Here is a 20574-nt window from a genome sequence, read left to right as displayed (position 1 = left end):
CTGTTAACAGTCTTCGAAGGGAAACAGTGGGGGCAAAAACATAACTGGCTTCAAGACTGAGTTTGATAAGTTTATGGGGAGGATGGTATGATAAGACTGTCTACAATGACATGTAGCCGATCTGCGACTGCTAGCAGCAAATATCTCCAGTGGCCGACGAGGGGACATTAGATTGGGAAGGCTCTCAGTTACTACAGAGAATTCCTTCTCGGGTGTCTGGCTGGTGAGTCTTGCTCATATGCTCAGGGTCTAACTGATCGCCATGTTTGGGGTCAGGAAGGAATTTTCCTCCGGTCAGATTGGCAGAGTCTCTGGGGTTTTTTCACCTTCCTCTGCAACATGGGGCACTTGCAGGTTTAAACTAGTGTAAATGGTGGATTCTGTGTAAGTTGAAGTCTTTAAACTATGATTTGAGGGCTTCAGAAACTCAGCTAGAGGTTAGGGGTCTATTACTGGAATGAGTGGGTATGTAGGAGGTTGGATTAGATGACCATGATGGTCACCTCTGACCCTCAAGTTTGAGGCTATGCTAGTACTCATGATTAAATCTCTGACATTTGTTCTAAATTTTCTATTTTCCAAATAAACACTATTTTGCATTTTCTGAAGTGCTTTGTGTGGTTTCTGTTGGGTACTGGGAATTTTTCTCTAGTCTTTGTTTGGCTCTAGAATGTTACTAAAAATCTGTTTGTTTCAGTGGTCCTGGTCAGAATGTGTAAGAGAACACTTAGTGCAGCAAGCTGTACTATATTGTCTAGGAACAGGTTCAAAGCATCTGTGTTGCCCTTACTGCATGTGGATCAGGGCACATATATATGAGTTTAAGGTTTGAATTTATTTTTCTGACACTTTATTTGCAATTACAATATTCTCTCAACAACAAAAATCCAAAATTAATTTTCCATGTATTCTTTGAAAGCAGTTTAAATTCTATGTGCATTTTTAAAGACTATCTAGAAAACAGTTTAAGGTCTGCAGAAAACATTCAGGATGGGATTTTGAAGGCATACGATAAAAAACTGAATTTTTGATATATTTGTACTTGGGAAATTTTCTACCACGAGTTTGCTGTCTGGTTGAATAACACAGTAATTTTAGGATAGAATAATCACTGATGAGGTAATTAAGAAGCCTGTAGACATAAAAGCTGGGCACTTTACTAAATTGTTTCTTTGGCTTGTCTTAAGGAAGATTACAGTCTGACACAGAGAGATTTTATATGTGCTGTTGGTAAATATGCTTTGTGATATGTTTTTAACATACTAAGCTTATAAATATGTACATATGTGACACGATGCAAATTATTTAATGAGCTAATTTTCATATTTGCAAGTAACTTAATTTTTAAGATGAAGTTTATACTTATAAGTATGTGGATTCATTGCTGGTGAAAGGCATTAGATTGTGGCAGCCTGATAAATGAAGATCTATGTTTATCTACAGGGGAGCAGCTGGGCAAATGTCCTACACATATTATTCTGCCAGCATATTTCAACCCTGATCTGGGGGAGGGGCAGGCAAGGACTTTCTTTAGAGATAGCAGAGGGTCCTTCTCTATGTCCTGTGCAGGTCATCAGTTCTCTACTGTATCTGCCAGTTAGCACAAAGCATACTGGTGAGTTTATGATGTGGGAGATGGAATTGGAACCTACAAAACTGATTTCATATAGGTAAGGTTGCCAGGTGTCTGATTTTTGACTGAAATGCCCAGTCGAAAAGGGACCCTCGTGGCTTCGGCCGGCACTGCTGACCGGGCCGTTATAAGTCCGGTCAGCAGCGCAGTGGGGGCCCGGGGCTAAGGCAAGCTCCCTGCAGCCTCTAGACACATGGATGGCCAGGGAGGTTCCGCGCGCTGCCCCCCGCCCCGAGGGCTGGCTCCGCAGCTCCCATTGGCTGGGAACCACAGCCAGTGGGAGCTGTGGGGGCAGCACCTGCAGGTGCGAGGGCAGCACGTGGAGCCTCCCTGGCTGTCCATGCATCTATGGGCTGCAGGGACCTGGCGGCCACATCCCAGGAGCCACGGTAACCGCCACCGGGACCCCAAACCCCTTCCTGCAGCCCAACCTCCTGCCGCAGCCTGGAGTCCCTTCCTGCACCCAGACTTCCTCCTGGAGCCTGCACCCCCGCAACCCCGTGTCCCAGCTCTCTTGCATCCCAAACCCCTCATCCTCGACCCCACCCCAGAACCCACATCCCCTCCTGCACCCCAACCCCTTGACCCCAGCCTGGAGCCCTCTCCTGCACCCCAAACCCTTCATCCACGGCCCCACCTGAGAGCCTGCACCTCCAGCTGGAGCCCCCCCCCCCCCCACACTCGAACCTCTGCCCCAGGCCGCTAAAAATGAGTGAGGGTGGCGGAGAGCAAGCGACAGAGGGAGGGGGGATGGAGCGAGTGGGGGCAGGGCCTCAGAGAAGGGCAGGGAATGGGTGGAGCCTGTAGGAAGGGGTGGGGTATTTGAAGCTATTTGAGCTTGACTGGATTCAAACTAGTGATCTACAGGTTAAAGATGCTGTAGCTCATTAGCAATATCCTAAGGCATCAACTCACCCAATAAATGCTAACTTAAGAGATGGTCATAGATACATATCGTAAATGGAGCTGATAGCACTGATAGGATAGTTGCCTGACACTTCCCATTATGAGATTCTGTTTTCAGTTGCTTATAACTTTGCCAGACTTCTACTGTTTAGGCCAAAATTTTCCGTGCTGTGTGTCTATTTTAGTCAGATTTTTGTTTTTTGTTGCCGTGTATGGCCATCCCTCCCTGTCAGTCTGAGAGGGAGGCCACACCTCCTCACTGTCACACCCTTAGAGTGGCAGTCTATCAAAGGAGGAAATTAGCAGTTTGTGATACTTGGGCCTTCTAAGCTGGGCTGAGCAACAATCAGTCTGGGTAGAGCAATACAGAGTCTTGGAGCCCAGGCCCCCAGGTAGGGTGGAGCACCAAACAATCTAGTGCTCTGGTCTGTAGTGAGGGCAGAACAGCAAAGAAGTCTAGGGGCCCAGGCCCTCAGGCAGGGTGGGGCATCAAATAGTCAGGCGTCCTTACTCTAGCAGATGGCCAAAAAACCTAGAACTGGCCTAAAGATGGAGAGGTTGTCATCCCAGAGGTGGGTGGGCAGGGGGACCCAGGCCCACTCTACTCTACTGGGTCCTAGTCCAGGGCAATACTAGTGGCGGACTGTTCCGCCACTGGGTCAGCGGGGATCTGCCCACAACACACTGATCTAGAATCAAGCCAAGACTCAACCAGACTGTAGTCTAGTTTGCCTGTGCTACTTCCTACATCCTTTTTATGTGGTACCTCCATTTTGTGGGTGTCCTCTATCTTCCTAGGGCAGGTGGCCAGTGGTAGCCACAGCAACCCCTCGGCATCTTGATTGGCCGGTTGCTATAGCAAGTTCTCAGTATGGCTGAAATCCTTTTCAGGTTCCAGCCTCATATGAGTTGCATCTGTCTCCCTTGGCAGCTCCAGCCCAACTGAGCTGAAGGCCCTGCCTTTTATACTTTTGATTCCTGTCCTGCCCCTCTGCTTCTGGTGGGCTGGGCGTGGCCTTCCCGGCTCAGCCCACCAAAGGGCAGGTTGTGGTCCCTCCCTGTCAGTCTCAGAGGGAAGCCATGCCTCCTTGCTATAGTTTTGTTTAAGTTTCAGCTAAAACACTTCAGCTGGTTCCAAGAATGAGATTAGGGAAAAATAAATTGGCCCATGTTAAAAAAAAAAAATCTTATCACAATTTCACTGAGATGCTTTTGCACCTCCCTGCTATGGAGCAAGAGCTTGAAATTTGGGGGGGAGGAGTGGGTTGTTCTGGTATAAGGGAAGTGCCTTTTGCTGTTTCTGTGGAAAAACTGCCCAAATTAGACTAAGTTATAAACCTCTGGGAAAATTGCAATTTGTAGGTACTCAATAGAGGCTTTTGTAACCAGGCCTTAGTGGGTCACAACTGAGGATGCCAAATTCAGGACGAATTGCTGAGAAATAGGGCAAACACAACCCAAAACTGATGGTTATTCTTTTATAAGATATACCAAACCAGCCACAAAAGTAAACTCCCATTTCACCACACTGGTTAACAAGAAAATATAAAGGCAGGCATTCGAGTTCTTATATCACCACCAAAAACACTGGATTCAGAGATAAGTGGTTCTTTACAACCAGTCTCATCAAATAATAGGTTCTTCTGATCCCAAAGGGCCAACCACACACCCAGGTCAATATGTAACTTAGATCTTACCCAAAAATCATGCTGATGCCAATTCTTTATTATCTAAAATCTAAAGGTTTATTTATAAAAAGAAAGAAAAGTGAGAGTTAAAATTGGTTAAAGGAATCAATTACATAAGAGTAATGGCAAAGTTGTTGTTTCAGGCTTGTACCGGTGATGGAATAAACTGCTGGCTTAAGTCAAGTCTCTGGAGTACATCCACAGCTTGGATGGGTCATTGTCCTTTGTTCAGAGCTTCAGTTTGTCACAAAGTTCCTCCAGAGGTAATAAGCAGAATTGAAGACAAAATGGAGGAGTTTCCAGGGCCTTTTATAGCTTTTGCCATGTGGAGGGCATTCCATTGTTCTTACTGTGGAAAATTACAGCAACAAGATGGAGTTTGGAGTCACACTGGCAAGTCACATGTTCATACCCAATTTCCCTAGTCATTGCAGGAAGCACATTTACAAGACCGTCCACTCAGTGTAGATGGGCGTCTCCCATGGTCCATTGTCAACCAAGTGATGAATCACTTAACTTGAATAGTCCCTCCAAGATGTGCTGGCGAGCTACCTTGTGGGCAGTACCCCAGGAGCAAACATTTGAAATCCAGGTATAGAGCCAATACTTATACCTTCAAATACAAAACTGTTACATGTATACAGATAACATAAGCATAACCAGCAAATCATAACCTTTTCATAGACACCTCACTTGACAACCTTTGTACAAGATTTGCTGCAAATATATAACAGTGGTTGCAACAATTACCTATATGGTTATATTTTAATCAGATAACATCACAGCTTGTTATAGTCTGTGAGCTAAATTCTCATAAGACTCTGTCTGCACTGGGCATGCTCCATTCCAGGGCTGTAGAGGCCAAACAGGACTTTCTGAGCCGTTGCTGCTTCTGAGTTCTGTGGGCTATTTTGGGGTCAGGCATCACAACTAACAATTGGGAGATTCTCTCCCCTGTGTTTTCAGTGTTCCCTCTGCTGATTCTCAGATTTTGTAGATGAAGAAACTGCCTGAGCGTAATGCAGAGACCACTGGATGAAGTTGACTGGGATTGGGAGCGGTGTGGGGGTGGGAATGGGAAATGACTAGACTAGGAAGACTGGGAGCTAGGGGCTGGGTTAGAGAGACTGAGATTGAACATGGAGCTGGGGTGTGAGTTCCAGGAATGGGTGGGCAAAGAAACTGAGGAGAGAAGGAGGCCATGGCAGTTGACTGGAACTAGGAGTTGAGGTGGAGGGAATACAGAGACTCAGATGGGAAGCCCAGGTAGGGAGACTGACTGGGTAGGGAGAATGGGACTGGGATGAGGAGCTCATGGCTGGAATGGGGGTTGGCTAAGCAGTAAGACCTCGGTTAGGGCAAGGGGCTAGTGGTGGGAATTGGGATGAAGAGATGGGAGCAGGGAAGAGGCAAGAGAGGGACAGAGTAGAGGGAATGGGGTGGACGGGGTCAGGCTTGGGGAAAAGTGGGGAGAAGGGTCTGTGATCACTAGAACACACTCCTCTTCAGAACCTAGAATGTCACAAATGTATGTGAAATCCACTGGCAAAGTGTGTGCCTCCTCCTCCTCTACTGGCTGGTCCACACAGAGGATGAGAACCTTCTGCTGCTGCCACCATAACTCTGTTAGCTAAATTGGCAAAGGTCTGTGCTGTGAATCTAAGGATTTCAGTTCTGCTGATGACTCATGTGGGTGTCAGTATGATTCCACATGGTGGAATTTGTTATTTCAGGTTACTTTTTCAGAAACCTGGGAAGTTACACATAAAAAACCTTATGTAGAAAAAAACGTTAAGATTGCAAAAAATGTAGGAAATGTCAGTATTAAAGTTGTCTGTGCAACCTTAATTTGGCTCCCTTGTGCATATGCGTTGTGATACAATCTTTAATTAGATGGTCATGTGCTATTTTTTTCCACAAGCGCTGTTTGATTCAGAGCACAGGATGGGCCATGCAGGGTTGTTTAGTGAAAGAGGCCTTTAGTACTTCTGCCTCATTTGTTGCAGAAATTGGATGGTGTGTGGTGAATGAGGCAGGGACTTTGTAATATGGAATTTCTTGGCTAGATTGGAGAGAGGTAAATAGTGGTGTCCCCCAGGGGTCTATACTAGGACCAGTCCTATTCAACATATTCATAAATGATCTGGAAAAAGGGATAAATGGGGAGGTGGCAAAATTTGCAGATGATACAAAACTATTCAAGATAGTTAAGTGCCAAGCAGACTGCGAAGAGCTACAAAAGAATCTCACAAAACTGGGTAACTTGGCAACAAAATGGCAGATGAAATTCAATGTTAATAAATGCAAAGTAATCCACATTGGAAACTACACATAAAATAATGGGGTCTAAATTAGCTGTTACCACTAAAGAAGGAGATCTTGGAGTCATTGAGGATAGTTCTCTGAAAACATTCAGTGTGCAGTGGCAGCCAAAAAAGTGAACAGAATGTTGGGAATCATTAAGAAAAGGGAAGATAATAAGACAGAAAACATCATATTGCCTCTATATAAATCCATGGAACATCCACATCTTGAATACTGTGTGCAGCTGTGGTCGCCCCATCTTAAAAAAAAAAAAATACTGGAATTGGAAAAAGTTCAGAAAAGGGCAACAAAAATGATTAGGGGTATGAAACGTCTTCCATAAGAGGAGAGATTAATAAGACTGGAACTTTTCATCTTGGGAAAAGAGACGAGTAAGGGGGGTATGGTAGAGGTCTATAAAATCATGACTGGTCTGGATAAAGTAAATAAGGAAGTGTTATTTACTACTTCTCATAACACAAGGACTTGGGGTCACCAAATGATATTAATAGGCAGCAGGTTTAAAACAAACAAAAGGAAGTATGTGTGGACTCCATGTCAAAGGTTGTTGTGAAGGCCAAGACTATAACAGGGTTCAACAAAGAACTAGTAAATTCATGGAGGATAGGTCCATCAATGGCTATCAGCCAGGATGGGCAGGGATGGTGTTCCTTGCCTCCATTTGCCAAAAGCTGGGAATGGGCAACAGGGGGATGGATCACTTGATGATTACCTGTTTTGTTAATTCGTTCTGGAGGACCTGGCATTTGTCACTGTCGGAAGACAGGATACTGGGCTAGATGGACCTTTGGTCTGATCCAGTATGGCCATTCTTATACCACTAGAATGCCCCTCTCCTTTGTTTATGAGATTTGCTCAAATTAGTCACTGCCCACGTACACCAATTTAAATGATAAACTTTGGCTTAAATTGTAATCATAGTTGAGGAGGCTAGTGTGCACTTAAGTTAGTAATGCATGTAGCCCCAACCAACCTATTTGTGCAGCTCAGGTGGGTATGCTAAAATGTACAGGAGAGAGCGGCTTTCCTGTGCAATTTAAGAACTCCACACTTGGGGAAGACTTCATTCTAGTCTGGCTACGTTCCTAAACTCCATTGGAAAAAAGCTTTTCAGGATTTCCTTCAGTGAAATGCCTTCCCCATCTGTGGAGCTACCAAAGTGAGGAGGGGGCAAAGGCAACAGCTTCTGCTCACCGCATGTAGTTCATTGGAGTTGCAGGCAGTGATCCTGCTGACCTTTATCAGGTTCTCAGTAGCCCGTCCTTATCCCTCTCAGACCTTAAGATCCACACAAACCTTTGCTTCAGCTACTGTGTAGTTTACAAAATTGGTCAGAACCCTGCCTTAATCCTTTTGCACACCATAGGAGGTGCCGGCCCGCAGCAAACTGCAGGAGTCTTTCCCCGGCCCTTGCACACCATACAAAGTCTCAGCCCTAATTATTCCGATTAATATGCAACAATTTATGTTACTAGCCAGTTCAATGTGAAATTAAGTCTGCTTGAGAAGTACTTATCCAGCTTATTATTTTTGGATATGCACTTGGGGTAGAGTGCACTACATAATGCACTACATAATTTCTGTTTAAGGCCTCATAGTTACTTGGTGTTATATTTCTGTACAGAGGTTAAGTGGAACTTAAAGATAGTATAGACCTTGTACTGGCCATCTAAACTGAGCTATTTTCCTGTTAAATTTCAACTTTTAAACTGTAGCCATTTCAAGTGGAGGATTTTTTAAAAAACAAACAAACTAAAAACCTTGTAGGTTTTTTAAAATGGAAAATGTTTATTTTTCACTCCATTCTGAAAACAGCTGAATCTTTGTTTAAACTTTTAAAAAACAAACTAAAAACCTTAAGACACTAATTTTAAACACAAATGTGATGATTTCAGAATTTATGACTGGATAAAAACAGAGGTTAGAATATAAACTTTTATGCAACCTTAACTATTGCCAAGTGGCTGCTATGAGAATCTGTATTAATTTCAGGTTTGAGGAAAATAGTCAGTTGTTTCAAGTAAAATAAGATTCTGTATGTCCATTTTGATTTTCATTTAACTGAGTACTTTTCTACATCCTTCACAACTATTGGTATGTGCCTGTATTGTAAAACTTCTGTTTTTAGCTATGAACATATTGGTCAACTTCTTAGATTTTCTTTTAAAACATAGCAACGGTATTACTGTACCATTGTTTCCCTTAGGTGTTGTTAACCTGAAATATTTTATGTAATTTTGTCATCTGTTTTATTTTGACATCAGAATTTTATGTATACCATATTCTACACCATAAGCCCCTTGACAGGAGAGAATCAGGAGTTGAATTTCTAATATGAGTCAGTAATCTAAAATATGACATTAAATTATGTTGTCTGTGATTACATAAAATCTTTGGGAATTTTGTTTTTTAAATAAAGAGATTCAAGAAATTGGGTAAGTGTGCTTCCTCAAAAACCCCCATAGCTTATTTCCCATTAAATATACTGTATAATATTTAGGAATTTGTAATTTTTCTGCATTTGTAAAAAATAATAAAAATTTCTGACGTAGTACCTATGTAAAACGATGACAAAAGTTGGTTACATATATTTTGTTTTTCTCAAAAAATTTCAGTAAACATTGAAAATATTTAAATTGTATTGATTAATTTGTTTCACTCTCTCAAGCTATCATCTGTCATTTACTGTTCTGTTTTCTTCAAACAGACAACTCGTACATGAATAAAGACCAGAATGGTTCCTCCTCTGAAAGTGAAGACGAGGCAGTGGGTAAATACCATGAGGCCTTGTCCAGAACACAAAGTTCCAGGCCACCAATGGTAGATAGCAGACAGCAAAAAAATTACATTTGGGAAACTAGACAAAAATATAGCCCTCTGTCTGCAGAGTATGATGGGTACAGTAGTGAAGCCTCAATAGACGAAGGTAAGATGTGATTTACAATATTTCTCCCGTCATTCCTCACCTTCAGGTTACACTGTGGATAAGAATGTTGCAGTTAAAGACAGTCTGGCTTAGGAATAGTCACTATCTGCTAGTAACTCTAAAATATTTTTCTATATCTGCATTCATTACAAAAGATGGGTACCAACATGTTTTCATGTCCTTCCCAAAAGCACTGCATATGGAATTTAATATGGGAGGAATTAATATCATGCAGCTTTACCAACAGTAACATTTTTCTTGGAAGAACTCCTTTTAAGCTGATTTTTGTGGGGATTAAGAGGGAAGCATGGTGGCTCCTGATGAAGTAGTATAGGTACAAAATTACAAGACATACTTGCTGGATCCTTTGTACAGAGGTATACTTTATACATATGTTGACTTTTATAGCTCTAAAGTATAGCTTATCATTCAGTGGAATTTATTCTATTATGTTATTAGCACGTAAATGACAGGAATGTCTCATGTCTTTTAAATCACAGGAGTTAAGAACCAAAAAAAAGTTGTTTTGTTAATAAAAATACCTAAAAGTCAAATTTTGAAAATAGATCCTTTTTGTGGCATATTTTTGAATCTTCAGTTCATGTCAGTTAGGGTGTGCCTACACTGCAATTCTGAGGTGTAATTGCAGCTTGAGTAGACATACCCGAACTAGCTTTAATTTAGCTAGTTCAGGTACTCTTAGCAGTGAAGTCATGGCAGCCTGGGCTTCAGCTCAGGCTAGCCAGCTGAATAATTACCCAGGGTTCTGAGTGGGCTTGTATAGCCGTGCTGAAGCTTGTGCTGCTACGGCTTTACTGGTATCCAAACTTGCTAGATTAACGCTAGCTAAGGTATGTCTACACAAGCTGCAATCATCCCCCATGATTGCCATGTAAATAGCTAAGTACACAGTCACTGAGATGTCAAAATTATATCATTTGCATCTGGAAATAGTTCCAGGTGCGAAATTGTATCTGTAAGCATTTTGAAGCATAAAAACGGAGTTCTGGCTGAGGTCCAGTTTAAAAAAACAAAACAAAACAAACCAGGTTGTATTTTTCATGTGGGTGCAATGGTAAGACTTTCTTGATGGAGTAATTAGACATTTTAATTGTATATGTAATAAAATACAAGTGTATTTTAATAGACACTATATTTTTAAAAATTAAATAATTTTTCCTAGCAAAAAGCAATACATCTCATGTACTAGGGTTTACATTTAAGTGTAGCTTGCAACCTAAAAACATCCTTACAAATTTAGAAATTCTTTTCATAATGCGAGAGCCAATTTGTTTTTGTTTTGGAAAAATGTCCATTTACCACTTCAGCTAAAAGAGATGTTATTTTTGTGACCCTTTCTTCCACTTCTTATGTTGGAAACAGGGCCTGGATGGGTACTCTGATTCCTATGGCAGGACACAGAGATAGAACAGGTACACCATACTTGAAGCTCGCAGCAGAGTAAGATAATTCTCTTTCAGTCTTCATCTAAATTCCTCAGTCCTTCTGCTTCAAAACCACATCTTAGGAGGTCGGCGAGCTTGAGTCTCAGCATTTAGGGAGGAAAAAGGAGAAGTGATGGTTATTGTTTGCTCAGGAAGTACTGGGAGAAAGGCAAAGATGAGTAAGGGTAGAAGGATGTGTTTTCTGTTTCAGTTCCTTTTATCTACTTAAACCTGCCAACAGCAGCATCTACATTCCCTCTCCTACCCTGCTGCCTTTCCCCCCAACACCTATGTACTCCATGCTATGTGGGGAGCCAGCTTCACCTGGAGCTACTTGAAGGGAGAATTATAGGGGATACTTGCTGGGGGTGGGAAAGGGAGATGTTACCATCAGCAAATAGGAGAAGAAAGATACAGAATCTAATGCAGCCTCAATGCTGTTTGCCTCTTTCCGTTCAAGTGGCTCCCACTTGCCCACTTCCTCCTACCTCAAAGTTTCTGAGATTTGAATCTGAACCCATCTCCTAAAATTTTTCCCCCCCCTTCCCTGCTCCTGAGCTTGTCTTGCAGGGGCAGTGAGATTTTACCAGCCACCTTCTTTTGTGTCCTGGGGCAAAAAGCTGGGGCTTGTGCTGGCTTCCCCCTGAGCAGGAGTCCTTATTCCTCAAGCTGGAAATTTAGAACATGATTGGAGTCCATGACAGATGGGCCATCTTTGGCAGGTTCTAAGCACAGCAACTAGGAGTCTGCCAGGCTGCTGCAGATATCATCAGTGCCCATGCTTCCAGACAGTGTCTCCATTCAAGAAATGGGATAATTATCACAAAAAAAACTGTCAACAACTTAAGTGGTAAATTGACTAATTTATTATAATGGAAATGTTTGCAGGAAAAAAAGGAAATATTAAAAAGTTTGATTTAAAATATGTTCAATTTCAGGTTATTTGCATATATGTTCTACATTTTAATTTACAGAAAAAATGTCAAAGTAATTATCAGAGTTCTGTGAATACTTATTTTGCATTTGCTGTCATCAAGAGCTGAGCTCCAGTAGTGTTGTCTGCCAGAAAACCTGCAGTTGTGTTACAGTTATGAGCAAAGCATTTGTAGAATCAGGGCCATGTTTTATAATTATTTCGGTAGCCATTAGTCTCCATGAGATGCTGCTCAATAATGTTACACAAGTTAACAAAAAAAATTATCATAGTGTTCTTTATAATATGTTATGGCCTGAAGGTGGTACACTACAGTATATATTTTGCTGATACTTCGTAGTTCTTCCAAAACAATTTCAAACACAACAGCAAATTCCTTGCATTATTATTAAAATATGTTCCATACAAATTTGCTCTGAATACAGGAAGAGACAAGGAAGAGTATGCATGGTTGCGTTTTATTCACCAAGAAAGGCAAGCTTCACATCCTAGAGCTTTAGTGACAAAGAAAGTGGGAACCTGATAAAGAACACCGGCAGCTCATAAAAAGAGGCTGGAGTGTACAACCAACCAGTTCAGACATGTTCAGAGAACAATATGTTTAAACATTTGAAGTTACAGTCTCAGATTAAAAGTGAAGAACATCAAGGAACTTTTTAGTCATTTTGTTTCAGTGTAAATTATGCAATGCCAAGTCTTACTGTTTCTGAAACCTGGACATGAATCCTTAATGCTATGAGGCATCACAGCAATCCTAACTGATATTTTTCAATAAATAGTTTAGTTTTAGTTTACTTGATATAACTTTGTGTTAAACTATAAATATAGATGATGTAAAGACAAATAATAGAGAAATTTCTTAATTCTTTGGAAAAAGGAACATTACTCTGTGTACTTAAGGAAAATGTCATATAAGAAATAAACAGTTTTAGTACTTAGTAACATCTTCGCTCCCCATCTTTAGATTTTCACAAATGTGTAATCTTTTCTACTTCTACACCCTAGATATTTTAGTCCCACTTTCAGAACATTAAAGCCTTCAATCCCTGTGCATAACTCCTACTGAAATCAACAGGAATTCCACCATAGGTCAGGAGCAATGTGATCTGATAAAACTACAGTGGTTTTCCATTTTTAGAAACGTGTGCTATTTTTTGGGGAAGCAATTAATCAGTAGTTCTTTCAGACTGTATATGCCCTACTATATATTTTCAAAGAAGGGACCCATATATGTGTTTTTACCAATAGCTGTCTTTTCTGCACTTTTACAATTACTTATATTTTTGTTTACTTTTTTGTTTGGCTAGTCGTGCTCTTATTTGTTTAAAAAACAACATGATGTACACAAAATCTTACAACAGGACAGGCAAGAAACAGAATCTTGTGTTTAACACATGAGGTTAAGTAAGATTGCACTGCTTGATATATTACCTGATTTTTGTAATCCCAAAGTGTAAAAATTCAATGATAATATCCTAAAATCTTCTTACACTATTAATATAATACTGACATTAATTATAAAACATGTATCAATACTTGACCAGCATATTGTATTTAATTTCACATTTACAGGATGCATATATTCTGAAAAGTTGTTATTTTGAAGCTTGGAAACATAAGAGAATGTGGCATATTTTGTTATCATTCTTTTGTCCTCTAGGTGGCATATTAATCTTTCTTTCCACCTAGAAGTACTGTGTAGAAATGACATATTATCATTATATAGCATGTCTAATAATCTTCAAATGGAGAAAACCAGTAATAACTTATAAATATTTTTGTAACATTACTTTTGGTTTTGTTTTTACCTACATTGTTTTATGACTCCATTTTAATTTGCTCCATGAATCTTTCGTTAAGAATTTTAGTTAGAAAAATAGTGTTCTTCTAATTCCAGGAGGTCAAACACAGCTTATGAGCTGGATCTGTCTTGCTTCTTGTATTTCTGTAGCAAATATGATATATTAAGATTCTGCAGAATCAAAATTTACCTTTGTAATGGAAGTTTGACCTGAGCTGGGTTTAGATTCACGCTTTTCTGCATAGGCCAAATGATAATTTTACCTCTCGTCTGCCAAGCTGTAGTGAACTACCTCAGTCTAAGATACAAATGTGTCTTTAAATAAACCCTAGTTTATTACAAAATTAAGAAAAGATCAAGTCAAAGCAAGTTAAAAGGCACAGAAGATGTACCTAGGCCTGAAACTCCCCTCACATTGCACAGATAGGCCCAAATTGTTGAAGTCACAGAAAAGAGATAAGCAAATTTAATGCCTACATTTCTAGACCTCTGTCAGTTTCACCAGGATTTGGACATATGCCATTCTCCATGACATATTAGATATCTATTCAGATCCCAATGTCAGTTTCCTTTTTTTTTTGCCATCCTGTTATACCTTCTTTTTATGTGGTCAGGTGTCTACTTACTCATCATATTAACCAAGAAAGTATCTGTGGCATTAACATCTTGACAATAATGTTTTCTCAGGGAGAGTGAAGTAATCTCTGTTCCTTGTTCCTATACCAATATGATTGCCATATCACTTTTAATTATATCCCCTCTTTACTGTAAGTATAATTATTTTTCCTAGCATTTCAAATGCAGCTATGATCCTGTTACATATAAAGTAATCTTCCTTACACAATGTTATCTGATTTGCAGGATCTGGTCCACTTTTACATGTGAAAAATTCTTTATTTCAGCACAAAGAGTGAATATTTCATACTTCATTAAAATTCTTTTTAAAAAAAGTAAATAAATTATTTCATTTCTTATAATCCAAGCAGCTAATTATTAATATAAATAAAGAATTGTTTGTTTACAACAATTAGTTTTAAATTGACTGTCCTTTTATGTGTTTAAACCTAAGGCAATTTGTCAGTGTCTCTCTGTCATAATTTTAAAGTGACCCTACTTTCTTAGTTCCAATTCACCTGAAATATGATTTCTCATCAAACATTATCTAATCTGTCACAGTGGCCCTTTTAATATATTCTGTCGTAGCTCCTTATTAAATCTAAAAATTGTCATGCCTTTGCCCTCTTCTAACAGTTCTACAGAAGAGGGCAGCATTTTTTCTTTAGAGAAACAGTCCCCTGAGGTTCCTGAAGATAAGTTTTTGAAGTTGATAATATTAAGACAAATGTGGTGAAACTGAGACATTGCAGACAGATGTCAAAAGCCCTAGATTTTTCCTTGTTTCTAAAGCAAGAAATTCTCTAAATCCGAGTTACCCAAAAGAGTGAAAAGGATTTTGCTTTTTATGTTCATGAGAACATGCAAAAATGTCTAAGTACACCTTGGATGCCCCTGACTAAGCATGCTTTCCCAAATCTCTTGATCAGCTTTAATTCCAGATGATAGCCAGTAAATCTGGGGCATAGTTCCCAAAATTGACACTGCTGTTGTTGCCTGTATTGGGAAATCCTCAGTACCACTTGATATATGGTAACATAGTTTGAATTATGAGACAAAGTCAGTGGCAACATAAAGAAAAAGAAAGAAAGCTTTAAGGAATATTTAGGTGTTCTCAAGTTAGCTACACTTACCAGTGCAGTACAACCGTTGATTCCATCTCCATCCTATTTTAAAGTATTTTTAACAACACTGCAGTCAATAGTCCTGTGGCTAAAGACTAGGTTGTTCAAAGATTTGCTCTGTAAGATTAATTTGTGTCTTACTCTTCACAAGGGTTTTTGGAAACATATGGAAGTACTAAAAGATTACAGCAAGAAAACAGAAGTTCTCTTAAATGAGGATCTGCTGCTCTGTCAGGCGTATGGTACTGGCTTTTATTGGCCTTTTGTACATTGTGAAGGTAGAGCAAGAGGGTCTCTTGCTTCTCCTTCTCTTTTCCCCAGCTAGGCTATCAGCATGGTATTTTTACATATCTGTTGGACTGCAGCCACATTGCTGCTCAGTTTCGTGTCTCTGATTAGGAAGGCAGAGGTTTCTCTGGAACTCTGAGACCTCTGATTCGTCTTGCAGTAGTGTCCCTATGGGTGCTCCACTCTAGGTGTGCTAGCACCCCGTGTGCCTTTGATTGGAGATTTCTCATAGCAGTGTCCGTTCAGCCTGTGTGTGTGTGTCCGTCAGTCTCGTGCCCTGTGCCGTTGTTATATAGCACTGCATAGGCGAACTACCTTTAGTTCCTTCTCAACCACCTCTGCCTGAGACAGAGCTCTGGCGGTTGTCTCGTTGAGATTTCCTCAACTTTCCACTTCTTTTATTAATAGTCAGTAGTAGTATTAACATTAGTTTCTATACTTAGTAAATAGTAATTTTTTAGCTTATTTTTTCTTAAAATAATATTTAATTTTCTTTATATTTAGATAGATATTAGCAAGTGGGTAGCTTTTTCTTTTACTGGGAGGTTATGCCCAGTTCTCCCAGCTTCAGATGCTGTCTGTCATGATGGGAGGCAATCCTGGTCAGCGACGGGCACTCCCACTACATCCGTTGTCTCAGGAAATCACATGTTGTCCAGAAGTGTAACTTTTGTCTGGCAATGAAATCAAGAGCCAGAAAAAACAGAGAGATAAAGCTCATGATGGAGAACTTTATGCCTATCTTCTGACCCAGGCCAATGGACACTCCTGCCCCTTTCTCCCCCACCCCTTCAGGTGTGCCGGTCTCCAAGCAAATCTGCTGCCTCCATGACCTTTATGCCCCACACCTCCAGGGCATCTAAGAGGAAGACACAGGACTCTTTCTGTAAATCCTCAGTGGAACATGTCCCTGGCTCACAAGGTAGAGAATCTACCTCTAAAAAGCCAAAATTGTTGGAATCATCAGCTACCCCAACATCACCAGCTCGCCAATCATGTACTCACAAGGCTGCTGGCTCCTCAGGGAACCAGGGCATGACTACACCGAAAGATGGCAAAGCCTTGGGCCCCGAGAGGTATTGTTAACTGACCGAAGCAGCAAGAAGGGCTCTTCCTCAGCTTCCTCAGTACTGAAGAAGTCTGCTCAGGCTCCGATTGTGTTTTCATTGGAGCTCTCGAGACCTTTGGTACCATCAGCAACCGTGCTTCCCGCTGAGTGCCCGAGATCTCCAGTACTGTCACCACAGTCAGCTATGATCACCTCAGTGCAGACTGCAGGCTTGGTACTTGTCATAAATATAAAGGGAAGGGTAAACCCCTTTGAAATCCCTCCTGGCCAGAGGAAATCTCCTCTCACCTGTAAAGGGTTAAGAAGCTAAAGGTAACCTTGCTGGCACCTGACCAAAATGACCAATGAGGAGACAAGATACTTTCAAAAGCTGGGAGGAGGGAGAGAAACAAAGGGTCTGTGTGTCTGTCTATATGCTGGTTTCTGCCGGGGATAGACCAGGAATGGAGTCTTAGAACTTTTAGTAAGTAATCTAGCTAGGTATGTGTTAGATTATGATTTCTTTAAATGGCTGAGAAAAGAATTGTGCTGAATAGAATAACTATTTCTGTCTATGTATCTTTTTTGTAACTTAAGGTTTTGCCTAGAGGGGTTCTCTATGTTTTTGAATCTAATTACCCTGTAAGATATCTACCATCCTGATTTTACAGGGGGGATTTCTTTATTTCTATTTACTTCTATTTTTATTAAAAGTCTTCTTGTAAGAAAACTGAATGCTTTTTCATTGTTCTCAGATCCAAGCGTTTGGGTCTGTGGTCACCTGTGCAAATTGGTGAGGCTTTTTATCCAACATTTCCCAGGAAAGGGGGGGTGCAAGTGTTGGGAGGATTGTTCATTGTTCTCAAGATCCAAGGGTCTGGGTCTGTAGTCACCTAGGCAAATTGGTGAGGCTTTTTACCAAACCTTGTCCAGGAAGTGGGGTGCAAGGTTTTGGGAAGTATTTTGGGGGGAAAGACGCGTCCAAACAGCTCTTCCCCAGTAACCAGTATTAGTTTGGTGGTGGTAGCGGCCAATCCAAGGACGACGGGTGGAATATTTTGTACCTTGGGGAAGTTTTGACCTAAGCTGGTAAAGATAAGCTTAGGAGGTTTTTCATGCAGGTCCCCACATCTGTACCCTAGAGTTCAGAGTGGGGGAGGAACCTTGACAGTACTGATAACACCCTCGGTATGACAGGAGTTCCATTTCCCCTGGGACCTGGCTGTATCTGAGATGCCTGATTCTTTGCTGTTTGGCTCCGATGTGCTGTTGGTACCAAGAACATCAAGATTGCCTGAAATTCGCCTTGTACTGATGTTTTCACTTCAGATCTCTCCAGGCACTCCACCATTCCAGAGTTAGCTTAAGGAAGAGGATTTGGACGAAGACCTTGCCTTGGTGTCTCAGGTGTCAATACTGCATTCTCCCCCTCACTCCTGTAGAGGCGCCTTTCCAGAAGCCTCAACTGAAGCTGTAACTACTTGTGGCTCATGATTACCACCAACACCTCATTGGTTTGAGCACCCTTGGGTGTCACCTCCTATGCCTTATGCACCTCCTCCTTGCCCATATTGGGACCCTTGGGAGGCTTATCACCAACAATTTTCCAGAGCATCCAGAACCACCCATCATAAAAAGGGGCATCCTGCTTCACCTGCTCGTTCCAGGAGACCTGACCCTCAAAATAAATCTTTTGAGGAGCAGGAAGCTAGAGCTGATAAAGAGGTTTCTCCTACGGCCAACATCTCCTCTTCATTTCCAAATGAAGCAGTCATGCCTCCTCCTCCATCCCTGGCAGATGATTTTAAACACTTCCAGGATCAGATCAAGAGAGTTGCAGACTCCTTGCAGATTCCTCTTGAGGACGTGGAAGGGCCTCATCATAAGCTGCTTGATATTCTCTGTTCACCCATATTGGCCCACATAGCTTTGCCTGTTAACAAAGCTCTTCTGGACCCAGCAAAGATCCTCTGGCACAGCCCAGCTTCTATTCCAACTACATGGAAAAGAGAAGATAAAAAGTATTACGTCCCGGCAAACGACTGTGCTCTTATTTTCCCGTCCCTCACTTAACTTCTTGGTAGTTGACTCAGTTAATGAAAGTGGAAGGCAGCACCATGCTAAAATCATGTTTCAAGAAAAAGATCATAAGCATCTGGATTTACTGGGGAGGAAGTCTTATTTCTCGGCCCCCTTAAAATTTAGAATCCCCAATTATCAGATGTCTACGGCAAAATATAACCATGTCAATTATACCAAACTGAACCCTGTTGTGGACCACCTACCAACAGAGCACAGGGAACAGTTCCAGGCAATTATTATGGAGGGCCAATTCCTTGCCAGAACAACTCTGCAAGCTGTCATGGTGCCTCTGTGGGTCACAACTGAGAATACCAGATTCAGGACAAACTTCTGAGAAATAGGGCAGAAACACCCCAAAACTGGTAGTTATTCTCCCATAAGATATACCAAATCAGCAACAAACGTAAACTTCTGTTTCACCACACTGGCTAACAAGAAGTCAGAAAAGCAGTTTCCTGAGGCATTCCAGTTCTTGTGTCACCACCAAAAACACTAGACTTCATGATGAGGGGTTATTTAAAACCTATTTCATCAAACAAAAGGGTGGTTCTGATCCCAAAGGACCACCCACACACCCAGGTCAATATATAACTCAGATCTTACCCAATAATCATTCTGTTGCCAGTATTTTAGTATCTAATATCTAAAGGTTTATTTATAGAAAGAAAGAAAGGTGAGAGTTAAAATTGGTTAAAGGAATTAAATACATACAATAATTGCAAAATTCTTGGATCAGGTTTGTAGAAGTGATGGAATAAACTGCTCGCTTGTTAAGTCTCTGGTTGGTTCCAAATCACTGGAAGGTTAGAATGCTCCCATTAGTATAAGTTTATAGTCCAGAGGTTTGAGCAGGAAAGAGGCAAAATGGATATGTTTCCAGCACCTTTCATAGCCTCTGCCAAGTGAAGAGAAACCCATTGTTCTCACTGTGGGAAAATTACAGGGAACAAGATGGTGTTTGGGGTCACACGGGCAAGTCACATGTCCATGCATGATTTTGCTTAGTCATAGCAGAAGCCATTACCTATACTGCAGATGGAATGTACACAGGAAAGTTGATTCAGTATAGATAGGTGTCTCCCATGGTCCATTGTGAGTTGTGTTCCTTGATGAGCCATTTAACTTGAATAGTCCCTTCAAGATGTGCAGGCTAAATACCTTGTGGGCGTTACCACATATTTGAAATACAGATATAGAGCCAATACTCATAACTTCAAATACAAAAATGATACATGCATACAAATAGCATAATTATATTTAGCAAATCATAACTTTTCCATAGACACCTTGCTTGACATACTTGTTGCAATTATACAACAATGGTAGCAACAAGGATCTACATGGTTACATTTTAATCAGATAACTTCACACAAGCCTTCCTTGATGCCGTTGATACTGCCACCCATTCAACGCTTCCTGGCTCTAACTTTCTGGATTAGCAAAAGAGGTCCAGAATACTGAAGAGAACTTTCCTTTTGATGGGTCTAAGTTGTTTGCAGATAGCACGGATGAGTCTCTGCGAACATTAAAGGACTCTAGAACTACCTTACCTTCTCTTGTCATTTACACACCCACCTACAAGAGGGAGCACAGTAAGTTCCAGATGGCCCAGATATCCTGCCCTGCTCAATTCTTTACCTCTCAGAGGTTGAATGAATGTCATCGAAAGAGGCAGAGATTCCAGAGAAGGAAACTTTCTGCCTCTCAGCCTTCCTCCTCGCATACAACCACTTCCAAGCAGCAATTTTGATGGGTTGGT

The 20574-nt window shown here is 41.0% G+C and overlaps 1 protein-coding gene across 5 annotated transcripts in view; it reads left to right on the top strand.

Annotated features, from left to right (window-relative positions):
• Positions 1-20574, top strand: part of SYT14 (synaptotagmin 14) — a 176372-nt gene that overhangs the window by 66159 nt on the left and 89639 nt on the right. For 4 of the 5 annotated variants that reach the window (XM_073339005.1, XM_073339008.1, XM_073339007.1 and 1 more), the window contains one exon: positions 9260-9478. The exons of the other annotated variant lie outside the window; for it this stretch is intronic. In XM_073339005.1, the coding sequence (XP_073195106.1) occupies positions 9260-9478 (219 nt within the window). The remainder of the gene's footprint in view (positions 1-9259; positions 9479-20574) is intronic. 5 annotated transcript variants of the gene reach the window in all.

The sequence above is a fragment of the Lepidochelys kempii genome, chromosome 3, assembly GCF_965140265.1.
Source record: "Lepidochelys kempii isolate rLepKem1 chromosome 3, rLepKem1.hap2, whole genome shotgun sequence".
Taxonomy (NCBI): domain Eukaryota; kingdom Metazoa; phylum Chordata; order Testudines; family Cheloniidae; genus Lepidochelys; species Lepidochelys kempii.
This window is presented reverse-complemented; position numbering and strand designations above follow the sequence as displayed.